General features: G+C 40.1%; 1 protein-coding gene across 1 annotated transcript in view; it reads right to left on the bottom strand.

Moving 5' to 3' along the window:
- The window catches only part of GRM8 (glutamate metabotropic receptor 8), a 731609-nt gene that overhangs the window by 182815 nt on the left and 530376 nt on the right, over window positions 1-18418 (bottom strand). The window contains exon 6 of the mRNA XM_030216821.1: window positions 14199-14399. Coding sequence (XP_030072681.1) covers window positions 14199-14399 — 201 coding nt within the window. The remainder of the gene's footprint in view (window positions 1-14198; window positions 14400-18418) is intronic.

Genomic DNA, 18418 nt, shown 5'->3' with positions numbered 1-18418 from the left:
CATTCCTGTCACTTGAATGAGTTTCAGATAAAAATTTAATTGCTATTACTTTCCTTATTGAGACTGTTACACGTTTTGTTACTGATAAAGAGCAACACGATTTTCTTATCTCATACAAGAAAAAGGCACATGGGCTGACTTGAGCGGCTTGTAAACAATTCTGTATTACCCTCTGTTGTCACTTTAAATTCTCCCTCGCCAGTCAGATTAGAGCAAATTTAAACTAGATTCTCCTGTTATAACTATACAAGGGTCAATTTGCCAGTTTTTCAAGATAATGTTTTAGGTACAATGATTAACAAACATATTTGAATGCCAGTTTTGCATTGATCATCTAGATAGGACAAAGACGTCTGTTGGAATGCTCACAATTGTTCATGTACTTTGGGCTATTCATAACAGGGTAATCGATCTGCAAACTCCAAGATGGAAAACAGACGAAGCAGATACGTACATGGAAAACAATATTTAATAAATATAGATCAATAAAAAATTAGCAAGCCCGACACAGGGGCCGTGAGTCGACATATGCCACCATAAAATTGAGAATGAATTTGCAAAGTGCCATCTGTCAAGGTGTGCGTTTCAATTGCGAGTTCAACAAATAGATTTTTAAGTGGAGATTACATGATCATACAGATATTCATTAGCCCCTGATGCAGCCCAGTTGGGCAAAACACGGCCTGTGTCGGCCTTGCAAATTTTTTATTGATCTATATTTATTAAATACTGTTTTCCACGTATGTATATGCTTCGTCTGTTTTCCACTTTGGGCTATTCATGCCAGAAAATAGGTGCAGAAAAAAATACACCTAGGCATATTCTATAAAGTATGCGTAAAATTAGGCATGGTTTATAGAAAATGCCTAGCGCCTGTCCACACGATTGAATTTAGTCACGTGCAGTTATGCCAAGTAAACCTTGGTGTAAATGCTGATGCCTAAATTAGGTGCAGACTGGGTGTATTCTATAACAATGTGCATAGTTTTTACAAACACCCATGACCCACCCATTCCATGTACATGGTCACGCCACCTTTTTAGCTATGCGCCTTAGAATTTGCACAAATTAATTTACAGAATATGCTTAGACAGTTGTGCGCACAAATTCTAATTAATGCCAATTATTGTCAATAATTGCTTGTTAATTGGCAATTATCAGCACTGATTGGCTTGTTAGCTAATTAAGTTGTGCGCACGAATCCAGAATATGAACAGATTTGTGCACATAATGTAAGTTGCGCTGTATAGAATCCAGGGATTTATGGCTTGCTGAATGCACATCATTTTGTAAAATAAGTATAAGGACACAGAGGATGCATGTTTAAGGTCAAAAAGTATATATAAACTGTTAACATCCCAAATTAGTTTCTTCTTTTTCCCCTCTCATGACTTATGATCCCAAAAATGAAGCCAGTCTTTCCCACTTCTGTTCTCTTCCAGTGCCCTGCTACACTACATTTCACATCAGTTATTTCAAGCCTCTAAAAGGTCTTTTTCCCAAGAATCCTGATGTGTAAACCTGTGGCTGTTCTGAAACTGTTTTCTGCCAGATAAGGGAGACTCCAAATCCTCCATCCAAATTCACTTTTAATAGAATTGATGACAAATGAATAAACAAATGGAACACTTGTAAATAGAATTAATCTGGATTAAGACTCTGTCCCTACAGAATGAGTCTGTGCCTGTAACTTAATCCTCTCCCAGAGAGCAGAATTGGCACTGACTGATAAATTAGATACTCATAAACCAGCATCAGTAGATAGCATTGGCAGAGGCTAACAATCAACAGCAGCAGTCAACAGGTAAAAAATCACTATGGCTTTCTATGTTTGAAAGGGATACCAAGCAGTCAGGAGCTGCCTCAGTGTGGAGTGTGCAAACACTCTGTATACACACTGGATGAATTCCTAAGGAATAGTTCTAACAGCCAGTTGCCCTGTCCTTCCATTATATCGCGAAGAAAAAAGCATAACTGGGCCTTCAAGACTGAGAAAACAGGAGTTCTTTATTGAGATAAGACCCAACACAGGCCGTATTTTGGCATAAACAACGCCTGCCTCAGGGGTCTAGGTTTAATATCAAGATATACAAGTGGGGGGGGGGGGTTTCAACTCCCCACCAGAGAAATATAAGATATTTCTATAAGACGCTGTCAGTCAATGAAGACCGCCAAAGTAATTGATAAAACTCCTGTAGAACGGTTAGATAGGTGTTGTTTACGCCGAAACACGGCACGTGTTGGGTCTTATCTCAATTACTACTACTACTATTTAGCATTTCTATAGCGCTACAAGGCATACGCAGCGCTGTACAAACATAGAAGAAAGACAGTCCCTGCTCAAAGAGCTTACAATCTAATAAAGGACTCCTTTTGTCTCAGTCTTGAAGGCCCAGTTGTGCTTTTTTTCTTTGTATGCTTTTTGTGTGTACTGCATTACCCTCTACAGTTGCTTCCGCTATATCTCCACACTTGGGGGGGGGGGCACCTTCTCCTCCCAGCATGCTCAAGGGGCCACTATCCTCAACAAGTTGCCAGTATTGAGAGCAGCACAAGTGATTACAACGGCTAAACACAGAAGGCCACAGAAATTCAGAACGTGGTCCATTTTACACAAATCAAATGTACAGACATAAGTAGAGAGGTGTGGTAGCCGTGTTAGTCCACTCTTAAAGGTTATCAATAGAAATCAAACAAAATAAAACATGGAAAAGTAAATAAGATGATACCTTTTTATTGGACATAACTTAATACATTTCTTGATTAGCTTTCGAAGGTTGCCCTTCTTCATCAGATCGGAAATAAGCAAATGCGGTAGCAAATAGTATATACGTATAAGAGAAACATCAAAGCATTACTTTGACAGTCTGACAGAGTGGGAGGGTGGGGGTATGCTTGGGGACATCAAAGCATTTCATTGATATTCTAAGAGGATGGGTTTTGGTAGGTGAGAGGAGGGTAATAAACAGAGAAATAAACAGAGAAATATAGCTTTATGGTTTATAATGGGTTAGAAAATCCAGAATACTGAAAGGTAATTTTAAAACAATACAGGAACGTAAGACCTTTGAAATAAGAATGATTGAATATTTTGACACCCAACAAACAGGACTTAATAAGGATCTGGGTTTTCTAACCCATTATAAACCATAAAGCTGTATTTAGTTAAAGGGCGCCTAAATAACATGGAGGGGCAAAATCGAATGTCGCCGGCCAAATAGATCACCGGCAATCTATGTTGGCGGCAGCGCTACAGCTGGCCAAAACCGTATTATCGAAAAAGATGGCCGGCCATCTTTTTTTCGATAATACGGTTTAGCCCGGCCAAATGCCATGGAGTTCGCCGGGTTTGAGATGGCCGGGTTTGTTTTTCAGCGATAATGGAAAGTTATGTCAGCCATCTCAAACCCCGGCCAAATTCAAGGCATTTGGCCGTGGGAGGAGCCAGCATTTTTAGTGCACTGGCCCCCCTGACATGCCAGGACACCAACCAGCCACCATAGGGGTCACTGCGGTGGACTTCAGAAAAGCTCCCACCACGTGCATAGCTCCCTTACTTTGGGAGCTGAGCCCCCAAACCCACTACCCACAAATGTACTGCACCCACTAAAATTGCTCCAGGGACCTGCATACAACCTCTAGGACTTATTGCTGCTGTATAACTTTGGCACACCAGTTCACACCTGAAGACTAATCTCTCTGAAAAAGTCCTTTCTTGAAATAACCATGTTTACTCACAGTTAACTGCAGATCAGAGGTTGTGCCCCACTGGCAAAGAGTCCCCTGGTACTAAGATTAGCAGTAGGTCAGAGCTGGCACAATGGTGTACAATGCCCTCTTTCAGCACCATTCAAGGTAAGAACTACCTTCTCTAACGTGGGTAACACAGGAAAGGGAACTAAAACTGGCTTACAAAAATGGCCACTACAGCATGGACTACAACAGGAAACAAAACAGGGCAGACTCTGACCCAGTAAGCATGGGGGAAAAGCACCATGGGAGTAGAGTCCAGTACCCTACACCCACCACAATACATTGCTAATGTGACTCTGCAGGGCACCTAACAGAAAAGGTGTCACACTCACCCGAGAGCCACATCGCAACCAGGGAAAGGCTGTCGGAGGATACAACACATTCTGCTGTCATGGAGGTGGGTACGGCATTTGAGGCTGGCATACAGGCTGGAAAAAAGGTTTTTAGTTTTATTTTTTTAGTTTGGAAGGGGATTGGTGACCACTGGGGGAGTATGGGGAGGTCATCCCCCATTCCCTCCAGTGGTCATCTGGTCAGTTGGGGCACCTTTTTGAGGCTTGGTCGTGGAAAAAATAGGACCAAGTAAAGCTGGCGAAATACTGCTTAACGCTGCTTTTTTTTTCCATTATCGGCGAAAGCCGGCCATCTGGTAGCCACGCCCATGCCCCGCCTTCGCTAATCTACCGACACGCCCCCTTGAACTTTCGCTGGCGAAGCGACGTGAAAGCGGCGATGCTGTCAAAAATGCTGCTTTCGATTATACCGATTTCGCCGCTTTTAAGAAATCGCTGGCCATCTCCCGATTTATGTTGGAAGATGGCCGGCAATCACTTTCGATTATAAGCTGGATAGTAACATAGTAGATGACGGCAGAAAAAGACCTGCACGGTCCATCCAGTCTGCCCAACAAGATAAACTCATGTGTATACCTTACCTTGATTTGTACCTGTCTTTTTCAGAGCACAGACCGTATAAGTCTGCCCAGCACTATTCCCCGCCTCCCAACCACCAGTCCCGCCTCCCATCACCGGATCTGGCACAGACCGTATAAGTCTGCCCACCACTATCTTAGCCTCCCCACCACCAACCCCTCTTCCCCCCACCGGCTCCACCACCCAATTTCGGCTAAGCTTCTAAGGATCCATTCCTTCTGCACAGGATTCCTTTATGTATATCCCACGCATGTTTGAATTCCGTTACCGTTTTCTTCTCCATCACCTCCCACGGGAGGTCATTCCAAGCATCCATCACTCTCTCTGTGTATCTGTTAGCACATGGCAACTACAAAATCTTATAGCAAGTTAGTAAATAGGCCACATAAGTATGCTAACACTCCTAACTGTAAACAGTTCTCAGATTGTCCTCGCTGTGAAGGGGTTGTAACTTCCTCACCAAGTTTAAACCTTTTTATATCACTAATCTTTCTTGTGCTTCCACAGATAACATGGAGTCTAAAAGAACCTCAAGGCTTCAACTTCTTCCAAAAACCAAATTACTGAATCTCCTATACAAAATGAGGAACATTCCTTTGTTAAGCCATCCACTTTCACCCACTTCTGTTCTAGCTCAATTCAGCATTAAGCTGTTCTCCGTTAACAATTTCTGGGTTCTAATGTTCATATATTTTCCTGATTTTTCTTTGGTGACCCCAAGATGCCGTAAAGAATTTTTTTTATTTATTTTGCTCAAGGGTCTTGGCAATGGGAGCATCATACTTGTTAAAATTTCCTGTTATATGTCATGTAAAAATTTAATGGTGGTGATTTATTTCTTGAACCTAAGCAATTGTTGGAATTTTTTGTGGCTTGGGATGGCGGTCCGACTGCGATGGTAGTTCCCTTTGGTTAGCACGTAATCTGGCTGTCACTGTATAGGATTCCTGTGCCTTGTTGGTTAGGGTTTTATTTCTTTTTCTATAATTATATTTTCAGCAATATTGTGGACTAATGAATGATGTTCATTTCCTCTATTAAGTGAGTTTCCTGTATCTCTGTCTTTTTCTGATTTCTTTTTCAAGTGTATCCTTGAATGTTATGTTGAAATTCTAAAATAAAAATGTTTTAAAAAGCTGTTCTCCATTAACTATAATGCAGTGTCTTGCAACACTTTTTTTTTTTAGCTCCTGCATCAATTTTTCCCAAGATACAGCAGCTGAATATCATCAGCGAAGATCTATGATTCCACATACAGTCACCTAAAGGGTACAGATACATATTAAAGAGAACAGGGGATAAAGGAGAACCTTGGAAAAAAGCTTACCATTTCTCAATCCCTTCCTTCATTCTCTCCTACCACCACTTTATGAGATAATTTATAAAGAATTTTCAAGCATACAGGCCTCTTTGCATGTGTAAAAGTTCTATTCTAAAATTACTCCACAGAATACACGTGTAAAAGTATGCACAGTCACAAGAAGGTTTGTACTTTTATGCAACTAACTTGTAGGCTAGATCTGGGGCTGAGTTTGAACAGAGCACAGGTAGAGTTGTGATCTATATACATCATTTATAAAATATGCATGTGCCTTATGTGCTAGCATTTACACCTGCTCTCAGCTGGTGCAAATGTCTGCAGCTTCAATCTAGCTGCAATTTCTGCCAGTTTACCCCTAATACTTTATAAAGACACATTGAGGGGCATTTTCAAAAGGTCGTCCAAGTCAAAATACTGAAGACCAAGTCAGAATGTCCCAAATGGATGTTCATCGTATATGTATTTTTGAGCAGGAAGTATGTCAAATTTCCTGTTCCTGTCCATATGCTGGAAACAACCAGCGTGAACATTCATTTTAATAACTAGAATGTCCAAATTATAAATGGGGGGGGGGGGGGGGGGGGAAACAAGGGACATGGACATCTCTATTGCAGCATTCTTTGAAAATGACCACACAGACATCCGTGCAGAGCGGAGGGGCAACGTAGTGGTTAGTGCAGTGGATGGTGAGCCAAAGACTCAGGTTCAAATCCCACTAACTCTTATTTTGTAACTGTGAGCCCTCCAGGAACAGAAAAATAGTTACTGCACTTGAATGTACACCATTCATATATTTAGGTGAATAGATATTTTTTTCCGTTTTTGGAGGGCTCATAATCACACAAAAAAATTAAAGAAAAGTAGGATATGAACATAGGTTTCTAGGTATACAGACTCCTGTAATAACCACTAGGCTACTCCTCAGACTTGCTTCATCCTTTGTTATAAATGCTAATACCTCAAGCTGTTATAGGACCTGGTATCCTGTTTTGGTTTCACTTTCACAGGAGAGGGAGGGGGGCAACAGTCACTTAGGGTGTCATGCCTTAATCCCTCTAGTGGATAGCTGCTCAATCAGAGAACCTTTTTGTACCCTGGATGTCCCTGAAACAGGTCTAAATAAGGACATCCTTTTTATACATAGACGTTTCTTCCCCTTCGGTATTCGTTGTTAGACGTTCAGATTTCAGGCCCTCCCTAATCTCACCCCAAAACCGCCGACACCATGCCCCCATGCTATTTGGATGAACTGCAGTGTTGGACGACCTTTCTGTATTTGTGAAATCGATACTTGGACATCCATATGCTTCAAAAATAAGCGCCATAGAGGGGCATTTTCGAAAGGAATGACTAAATTGGAATTTGGACGTCTGTGTAAAATGTCCAAATTCGGAGGCGGGGAGAAGGTCATTTTCGAAAATACCATGGATGTCTTTGGATATGGACGTCTTTGATTTTCGGCCATTTTCGAAACCAAAATCGTCCAAGTCTAAAACGTCCAAATTCAAGCCTTTTGGACATGGGAGGAGCCAGCATTTTTAGTACACTGGTCCCCCTGACATGCCAGGACAACAATTGGGCACCCTAGGGGGCACTGCACTGGACTTCATAAAATGCTCCCAGGTACACAGTTCCCTTACCTTGTGTGTTGAGCCCCCCCCCCAAAAAAAAAACCACTACCCCCAACTGTATACCACTACCATAGCCCTTACGGTTGAAGGGGCACCTATATGTGGGTATAGAGGGGTTTTGGTGGGTTTTGGAGGGCTCACCATTGCCTCCACAAATGTAACAGGTAGGGGGGGTATGGGCCTGGGTCCACCTGTCTGAAGTGTACTGCACCTACTACTAAACTACTCCAGGGACCTGCATGTGCTGTCATGGACCTGAGTATGACATCTGAGGCTGGCATAGAGGCGGGCAAGTAATATTTTTAATCATGTTTTTTGAGGGTGAGAGGGAGTTAGTGACCACTGGGGGAGTGATGGGAGGTCATCCCCGATTCCCTCCAGTTGTCATCTGGTTATTTGGGGCACCTTTTTCTGCCTTATTCATAATAAAAACAGGTCTGGGTGAAAACATCCCAAGTTTTAGTCCCGGACGTCTTTGCTTTGTTCCATTATGGCTGAAAGATGTCCAAGTCTTAGGAACACCCAAGTCCCGCCTCAAAGACACCTCCGATACACCCCCTTGAGATTTGGACATCCTTGTGATGGACTTCTGAGAAAGACGTCCAAAATCGGGTTTTGATTATACTGATTTGGACGTCTCTGTGAGATGGACGTCCAAGCGCCGATTTATATCACTTTTTGGACGTCCATCTCTTTCGAAAATGAGCCTGATAGGCACCTACATTTCTTATAAAATTGGCTACAATAGGCTTCTACATAGTCTCCTCACTTGGTGGTCTATTATAAAATTACTCTCCAAGTGTTTAATCCATTAGGAAATTATCCAACCAGCCATATATCTTTCTGCCAAGTTCTACCTCACCCTCTCCAATAATATGGTGCCTTTGCATTAACCATCTTCTCTGTGTGCTAAATGCAGGGAAGCTGGTGGCTAACCCGCTGCATTTACCGCACAGTCTTTGCACTTACCGCATGGTTATCTTTGCATTACTCACACTTTAAGTGCAAAAGTTACTGCTGTTTAGAAGAAGGACCCCTAAATAAAAACCTTGGAGTTCCATATCTCAAAAGTAAAGCATATCTTTAAGAATCTGAGATATACCCTCAGGGATATAAATGAACCTTCTTGCAATACATTAAAAATTCATATTTCAAATATAATCTAATAATTCTTAGAATCAAAACAAGCTCAAATATGCATGATTTGATATGCAAACAAGCTTCATGATCTAAAAACATCAATATTCACCTTTTCTATGAAAATCTGTCAGTTTGCTTTTCAGTTTCCTGAGTGAATCTTCATATCATTAATTATATCAAATTATAAACTTGACAATGTCTTGCCCCTTTGACTGAACATCTGTTATAAATCTTCTAGCCACTTAGAAAAGGCATCAGAGACTACAGCCAACAAATTTGGGGAAACAAGTGCTAAAAGAATAGCATTGCATATGTTCAGTCACTACAGTTTACACTGAGTTTAACAATCCAGAATCATTCTAATGAAAAAATTAACTATATATTTTCAGCTATATCATATTAGCAAGGTGAATGTTTCTTTAACACAGGAAAATGTGAAAAAAGCATATGGAATTAGATTCTAGGGGGAAAATGGTGATATAGGAAATTAAGTAGATCACCATATTTGAATCTTAATTGACTTATAGCACTTATTTTAGACCTGCTGTTCCTTTTTTAGACATGCATAAACTGGCATTTAGATGTATATATATATGCATACACATGTAAATCCAAATGTTACAAAGCCAGAATATATCTAAAACTCAAAAATATGCATCTGGCAAGGGAAGGGCGTGTTTAGTGTGGCTCTTGGACAGGACTAAAAAAAATAAATGTATATTCCCCATTTCAGAAGAAGAATAAACGTGCAAGTCCAAATGGATTGGGATTTACACCTACTACTCAGGACATCTAAGTTTCCAAAAAGTGCTCTATTGAAGTGGGTCCCAAACCTGTTCCTGAAGGCACCCCAGCCAGTCAGGTTTTCGGGATATCCACAATGAATATTCATGAGAGAGATCTGCATGCAAATCTCTCTCATGAATATTAATTGTGGATATCCCAAAGACCTGACTGGCCCGGGTGCCTGAGTAGCTGTCATTTTCAAACAGTTTGTTGTTGGCGGTGTGTATCTGTTTGCGGTTAGGGGACTGTTGGTATGCCAGGTTAGGGCTGCCATGCAAGGCCTGTGAGAGGGTGGCATCATTATCCAGGAGGGGTTTTAGATACTTGATATATATTTTAGTGTTTTCAGCTAGGGAGCTGTAGGTGACATTCCGTTATTTTCTTTTTTTGGGATGATTGTCTAGCAGATTGTTCCCGAGTATTTGTTTGGTTCTGTTGATCTGCTTTCTCATGTCATTAATTCGGTAGTGTAGTCTCAAAAATATCTGTTGTAGTTTTCCAGAGAAATCAGAACAAATGAGATTGCACCATAGGGCTTAATAGTAAATGCTTTATAGAAGTTGGAAGCGTTCATTTATTCGTTCATTCAAGTATATCTGCTCTTACCTATCATAAATTTCTAAGCACATTATAGTATAGCATTCATATAAACAAGACAAAACAAATACAGTTAAAACAATATACATTAATATTGTAAAATTAGCATAATGTCACAATTAAGCAGATATACAATTACAAAGCTAAAAAAAAATAACCATAGAAATGATTGCAAAAACTAATGTTTTCAACTTTCTGTGTAATCTTTTTCCTGCCTAAGATCTAAACACAGACTAGTCACTAAATATGAACCTATAATTCACCAAGCTCTTACAAAAATTCTTGACACTTAAACAATAGTAATAGAAGAGATAACTAAGGGGAAAGTTATTGTGGGCTATTGTTAAGATGGGTTATTTTAGTATTAGCAAAAAAACAAGGAGTGGAAACTGGATCAGGCTCTTCAAAACAGACCACGGGCTTACAATGTGGAATTAAAGACATTTATTTAAGATGACTAGACACTGCACCATGTTTTGGCACACACGTGCCTGCCTCAGGAGTCTTGATACTACATTTTGGCATGCAGTGCACCTGCCTCAGGAGTGTCGACGTCACCTGGACTTGTACTGTTTAGAAACAGATATAAACACAACACCATCAAACAGCCAAACACAATATGTGCTGTAGCAGCAAAATGGCACCAATTAAAGTAATTGAAGTTGAGACTCCTGAGGCAGGTGCACCGCATTATGAAACGCAAGATTGCATTGAGTCTTGATATTACATTTTTTATGGATTATATAGATCGCTATCGACTGTATGTCTTTTTATGTGATTTTTTAAGAAATATCCCTTGTTGGTACTTCTCTGGTCATTCCCATCAGAACATAAGAATAGCCATACTTGGTCAGATCAATGGTCCATCTAGCCCAGTATCCTGCTTTAAGCAGTGGCCAATCCAGGGCACAAGTACCTGACAGAAACCCAAACAGCAGCAATATTCCAGAACCCCAAAGGGTAGCAAGATTCTGGAATTCCAAGGAGTAGCAAGATTCCATGCTACCAAACCCAGAGCAAGCAGTGGCTTCCCCATGTTTGTCTCAATAGCGGATTATGGACTTTTCCTCCAGGAACTTGTCCAAACCTTTTTTAAACCCAGATATGTTAACTGCCATTACCACATCCTCTGGCAGTGAGTTCCAGAGCTTCACTATTTTTGGTTCCGTTGTTATTCATGATTTCTAGCAATGTTAAACCACCATAGGAAAGATAATTTTCAACCCATGCTGGGAACTTGCAACTCTGTGGGTACTTATATTGTTTCTCTGGACCTACAGCCAATTTTTAAAAGGACCATTCCCATTGGCAGGGGCAGAACGACCAGTCTATCAGTAGGGCACTGCTCGAGGGCCCACTATTCCCTAACCTTTAAGTAATAGTCTGCAATATAATTATGTCAGAAAGGTAGTTAGGGGCCCAGATTACTGTCAATCTGCTCCTACCCACTAAGTTTCCCTTTTAAAATCATTTGACCAACTGTGAGAATTTCTTACCTCATATACTATGCAAGAGTAAAGTATGTGGAATAAAACTGAACAAAGCAGGTGTGAGGATTTCAAAATGAAATATTGCACTTAATATTACTATGCTGTCCTAGCCCACTCCTAATTCTGCCTCTTTTCCCCATGGGAAGGCAAATTTCAAAAGGCCTCTCTTTGCAGGCACATTCCTATTTATTCAAGCAAACTCCTTTAACCTATTATAGTTCTTTACCAACTGACTTTCTTCCCATTGGGTCTGAAAGGAAAAAAAAATGTTTCAATAAGGTCTAATATACATTCCTGCATTCTTTTAGATTTTAGGCCTTCTTTTACAAAGCTGTGGTAGTGATTCCTGCATGGCAAATGAGAGGAAGCCCATTCAATTTCTATGGGCTTCTTCTCATGTGCCGAACGGGAATCACTAGCATGGCTTAATAAAAGAAGCCCTTTTAGTTTGAAGATGGGGGGAAAGAGGATGAGGGCTATGACTGAAGATGAAAAGGGTGAGGGGAGAGCAGAAGTGCTCTTTCATTATGCTTTACTCAAATAATCGTACTATGCAATATAATTTATTATGAATAAATAAAAATGGCATCAATTTGTACCTCAACCATATGTTGCCTGAAGCAAAAACAGCTTCCTTTTTGAAACTAAATTGAAGATGACCTTGTGATTTTTAAATGAAGCTGGCAGCTGAGATTATTGGAGGATATTTTGACAGACAGAGCTGTTATGTGTATGGTTTGGAGGCATGTCTGGTATATGAACTACAGCCAAGGAAGAAAAATAGAACAGCTGAGACCACTATCATTTCAGGTAAAAATCATGGCAAATAGAATCTTCAAAATAATTATGACCAACTAAAAAAAAATAGGGCTTTTATTATCTTTGTTATGCCTTAAAGTACATATATTATTTTCAGTATAAAGCAATGTGTTCAATATGTTCTTTGCAAGCCTCTTCTAATAGCAACAGAAGCATGAACAACTATGTTTTCCCAGCAGGCAGATCCCATCTGTGTAGCATTTCAATAGTACAGTTAAAATTGAACTTAGCTTTAAATTAACCAGATCATTCAGCCAGAAATTGCTATGCTGAGGGACACTAGCACAGAACATGAGTTAGTAAATCAGACTTTATCAGTATGATGAGTTTACCTTAAAATTAGAAAGTATGAATCTAGGAACTTGAAGACAGTTTTCTACTATTCCCCTGCACAGGCAAATATGATGAACTGAAAACAGAAAACTGTTTTAATGTAATTTTTCCCAGTAATAGAATAGAGAAGAACCTTACTGAAAAAATTTCTGCTAATTTAACTACTGAATTCAAATTTCTTGACAGTAGGCCTCATTGTATAACTCACACCACATCCTCACACTAATATATTTCTATATTTTAATTTGTTTCTTCATTGCAAGTACTCTCAGTAGTACATAAATACAAAAACTGAAACACAACAAAAGCAGAAAAGAGAAAATATTTTATAATACACAGAAAAAGATATTTTGATCAATATTCAGTCTGCAGTGGTCAACATTTCTTTTAAATATTGCCCACCACTGGCTAATTTAAACCTGGATATTCATTGCTGGGCCCTATCTGGCAAGGACAGTGAGGGGCCCTTTTACTAAGCTGTACTGAAAAGCTGCCTACGGTATCAGTAGCGCAGAGTTTTCTCGAACACTGAAGCCACTTTTAGCGTGGCTGTAAAATGGTCACATTTCCTATTTTGCCCATAAATGGCCACATGCTACCTTCCTAATTAATGTGGCCAATAGTGTGGGAACCCTAATGACACTCATTTTCTAGGCGGTAAGGGTTCCCACGTTAACTATGCGCTAATCAGTTAGTGTATAACGATGCAGCTGGGCATGCCTACTCTCCGCCCCCAAACATGCCCCCGGTTCTAAACAAAATTTTCTATTTTTTAATGCATGGGTAGCACGTGCCGAACACAAAATTACCACAGGATGCCTGAGCGTGTCCCATGGCAGTGGATTTTAACCTGCGGTAAGCATGCATTAATGCTTACCGCATCTTAGTAACAGGGTCCCTGAATATCCAGGGTTGCAGTGGTGCCTGGAAGTTAATGAAGATATGGCTTTTATTCAATGCTTTACCTGCATAACTAACAGGCAAAGTTGGGACTGCTTTTTTTGCATTCTTACGTGCCCAGTTAGCTATGCAGGGATAGGCGCTGATCATCACTAGTGCGCGAATAACTCCAGGCTCCTTCCCAATTCCGCACCCAGGATATTCAGTGGCATTGTAAGGTTAAGTGGATTGAAAATCCAGGGATGACCCAGTCATCACGATTAAACTGGGCAGAAGCCTCTCCTTCCTGGTTAAATTGATCTGAATTGATCCCATTGATTCTATTTTTCGCTCACTGTATCTGAAAATATTTTCTTTTAGGATAATCTCAAAACCAAGAGGACAGCGGAAAAATTATCCAAGACTGTAGAAGAAACTATCCGAGACTGATTTTCCTTTTAGGGTAAAATATCAAGTGCAGAGCAGAACACATTTTCAAAATAACCTTATTACTTACCATTGAAGTTTACAGCCCTAATATAACTGAGCAGTTCTTTGCCATCAATTGTGCTCATTTTTGGACAGAGACCATTATACCCAGGACAAAGATCTTTGTGCATATTGTTCAGCGCATGGGCCATCGAGTAGACTGCATCGATGACAAACTGGACTTTCCCTTCTTGCTCAAAACTGGAGTCCCTCCCGATGCGTTCCAAACCTAAGTAAGTAGTGGAGTCAGTCAGTTATTATTTGTCTGTATATATGCACTCCTACATGAAAAGGGAATAAATTCAAAGTGAAAGGCAGAATTAATCCCTAGTTTTCCATCCTTCAAACAAAACAAGACAAGGTAGAATGCAGCCATCTGTTTTTTTTCCATTTAGAAGTGCACACTGTTGAGAGGTAAAATGGGAAAAAAATTATTCCACAGACATATGAGATGAACTATGAGTGTTAAAGGAATGCATTCTGGATATGTCATTTCACCAGTCTTCAAACCGGCTTTGTGTTTTATTAGGCTGCAAGCCAGTTTAACTTGAGCGAAATTCGTTTCAAGGGCCTGTCAGCCTTGTTCACAGAAAATTTATTGAATATTATCCTGAGGTAACATTTATTACATCTAGTTTTTTTTCAATAAACATTATTTAAATACAGTTATAAGAATGAATGTGTTTTGACAAGTGCTGTTGCTGCTACTGCCATCTCTCCATGTTTTAGGAGACTGCTTTCAGACTACTTTCTTTGGAACTTACTTTCCTAGCTTGCATAAGCAGAGAGACTCTTGCTTTAACTGTCTAGCACAACGTTTATAAAATCAAATCCATTCATGAAGTTATATGGTATCTTCTTTTACAATAGTGCTATATACCCCTAACCTCAACAGCCCTCAGAAATGCCTCTGTAAGATCTAGCCAAAAACCATGTATTCTACGGAAACTTAAGCATGCTTTCAGCTGCTGTCAGGTGGACAATTTTAAAACAGACAAAGGCACCTGGTTAAATACCTGTATATTCAAATAAATGTCTTTGAAAATTGTTCTCCATTTGGCAAGTATATTTATAAAGCATTTATATATTTAAGTATATATATAATCAGATTTTTAATAGTAAATCGGCATTATCAATATGCATTATTTTCCTTTTATAGTCACAGTATATTTAGCTCTAGGACATTAGATGCCATATAAAAATTCACAAGGTTCTACGGGATTGTGACAGGATCTTGTGACTAGGGAGGTAGCCAGAAAACTGTGGTTTCTTGTCATTTCCTGTGTTTTTTACATAAATTTTTGTTTTATTCATTTTCATTTGGTCATTTTGCTATTTTGTTAGTTACTGGAAGTAGTGTGTAATCTTTAGACAAATAAGACGTATGCATGCACAATAGTTTATACAACAAAGTAAGATTCTATGCAGAGAGAAATAACTCAAAACCAAAAGATGTCTCTCTCTGCATAAGACACTCAGGGAGTCTTTTACTAAGCCATGGTAGCATTTTAGCACTTTTGCTAAATGCTAGAGACACCCATAGGAATATATGGTCATGTCTAGTGTTTTGTGCATGCTTATTTTTAGTGCATGCCAAAAACGCTACAGTGACTTAGTGAAAGGCCCCATCAATAATGTCTCTAAATGGAAGCTATTCAACATAAAAAATAAAATATATTTGAAAGGAGGAATTCTCAGTGAACATGAACAATCTGTAAACACTCTAGGGGGCCAAATGACTGGGAAGATTGTGTTAAGCACTGTTGGATGTGAAATTTGAATTTGGCGGATGATGTGAACTTGAAAAGGCCTCTGAGGAAGAATCGAAACAGGGTACCTCATCAGATTGTACCTGATCAGCCTGCTGGGTCAAACCCATATAAGTTGTTTCACCATGTTTTAGCGCATTAAATCAAGTGACTGGTTTCTTAATGTACCGGTGTTATTTTGAGGGGCATTATACACAAGGTTATGGACACATATCATTAATATGGTAGCCATAAAATGAAATACAAGTGAAATTTAAGGATGTGTGGTATGGCCTCTTGTAAGGGAAATAGAAAGCCTTATAAGACTACGGGCTTGTTAGATTAAGCATTTGGCACTCTACAGTGTTTACAGACTGTTCATGTTCACTGAAAAATTCTCCTTTCAAATATAATTATTTTTATGGTGAATAGTTTCCATTTAGTGACATTACTGAGCGTCTTATACAGAGCACATAGAGAGCCATTCTTTGGTCAATAGTTTATACATGCATGGTGGATCAATTATCAGGAAAGAGTGAACACTATTTCTAGATATTGCACAATGTTTTCGGTGAATGACAAACACAAAATGTTGTATTTTTTTCTGCTCATTTTTGTTTGGCAATGACATGCAGATAAAATGTGTCAATGACAGTCCATTCCTGCTCGTGATCTGGATTGACCACTGTCAGAAACAAGATTCTAAGGCAGACAGATCTTTGATCTGACCCAGTATGGCAATTGTTATGTTCTTAAATGATTCACCTCTCTGCTGTAAAAGCTCACAAAGTGCCCCGTTTACTAAAATGCACTGTAATGAGTGCATGTTAAATGATAATGCATGTCTGTTAAGAAAACATTAGCTTTGCAACGGAAAGCAATCTTATAATGTTTTTTTTGCATCTAAAATGTCCCATATAGAATGATCTCACATATAACGGTATGTGGGATGACAAGAATGCATTATACTTTTACAAAACCCAGGTGTAGATATGCTCAATGGTGGATTTTGTGTGGCGTACAAGTGGAGTCACGATTTATATGCATACCACTAGAGGTGGTCAGTGTGTGTTATGGCAGTGGTTATAAACATGAGTGGAAGTAGGGCTTTGATCCTGTGGTCCTTGCTCACGGGAGAGAGAGGGGCAACAGAGAAGAAGGGCACCTGTGCAGAGATATACAGGTCCTGAATGCAGTTCATGAACATGACAGGTACAAAAATTTAAGACTTTGAGCCCATGAGGGACAGAGAAAGTACCTGTGTATAACATGTAAACCACTTTGGATGTGCCACAGAAAGGTGGTAAATCAAATCTATGACTCTTTACCATTACAGAGGAGCAGTACATGCACAGGTACATATTTGATAAGCAGTGTACCTGTACAATCATGTAGACAAAGAACTAGAATCCAGTGCATGGAAGGGATACATTCTGCCAATGTACCTGAAGGTCACTATAACCCTAGCATTTTTGGCCACTGAAAATTTTCAGACAACCCTCAAGGCAACAACAGGCATCAGCTTGTCAAAAGGCATTTGACAAAGTATTTCATGAAAGACTCCAGAGGAAACTGGAGTCATGGGATAGGAGGTAGTGTTCTATTGTGGATTAAGAACTGGTTAAAAGATAGAAAACAAAGTAGGGTTAAATGACCAGTATTCTCAATGAAGAAAGGTAGATAACATATTTATAAATGATCTAGAGATGGGAGTAACTAGTGAGGTAGTTAAATTTGCTGATGACACAAAGTTATTCAAAATTGTTAAATCACAAGAGGATTGTGAAAAATTACAAGAGGACCTTACGAGACAAGGAGACTGACCTGCTTATAATCGAACAAGAATAACGCCCAAGTTCCGACCTAAATCGGGAGATGGGCGTTCTTCTCACAAAAACAAATAAAGCGGCATAATCGAAAGCCGAACTTTGGACGCTTTCAACTGCACTCCGTCGCGGATGCGGACAAAGTTGACGGGGGAGTGTCGGAGGCGTGGTGAAGGCGGAACTGGGGCGTGGTTATCACCCGAACAGAGATGGGCGCCCTTCGCCGATAATGGATGCGTTTGTAACTAGAATTTAGGGCACTTTTCCTGGACCCTGTTTTTTGACGAATAAGGCCCCAAAAAGTGCCCTAAATGACCAGATGACCCCCAGAGGGAGTCGGGGATGACCTCCCCTGACTCCCCCAGTGGTCACTAACCCCCTCCCACCACAACAAATGATGTTTCACAACTTTTTACTTTCACCCTCAAATGTCATACCCTCCTCCCAAGCAGCAGTATGCAGGTCCCTGGAACAGTTGTTAGGGGGTGCAGTGGACGTCAGGCAGGTGGACCCAGGCCCATCCCCCCCCTACCTGTTACAATTGTGCTGCTTAATGCTACTAGTCGTCCAACCCCCCCCAAACCCCCTGTACCCACATGTAGGTGCCCCCCTTCACCGCTTAGGGCTATAGTACTGGTGTAGACTTGTGGGCAGTGGGTTTTGAGGGGGATTTG

The sequence above is a fragment of the Microcaecilia unicolor genome, chromosome 10 (genome assembly GCF_901765095.1).
Source record: "Microcaecilia unicolor chromosome 10, aMicUni1.1, whole genome shotgun sequence".
Classification (NCBI taxonomy): domain Eukaryota; kingdom Metazoa; phylum Chordata; class Amphibia; order Gymnophiona; family Siphonopidae; genus Microcaecilia; species Microcaecilia unicolor.
This window is presented reverse-complemented; position numbering and strand designations above follow the sequence as displayed.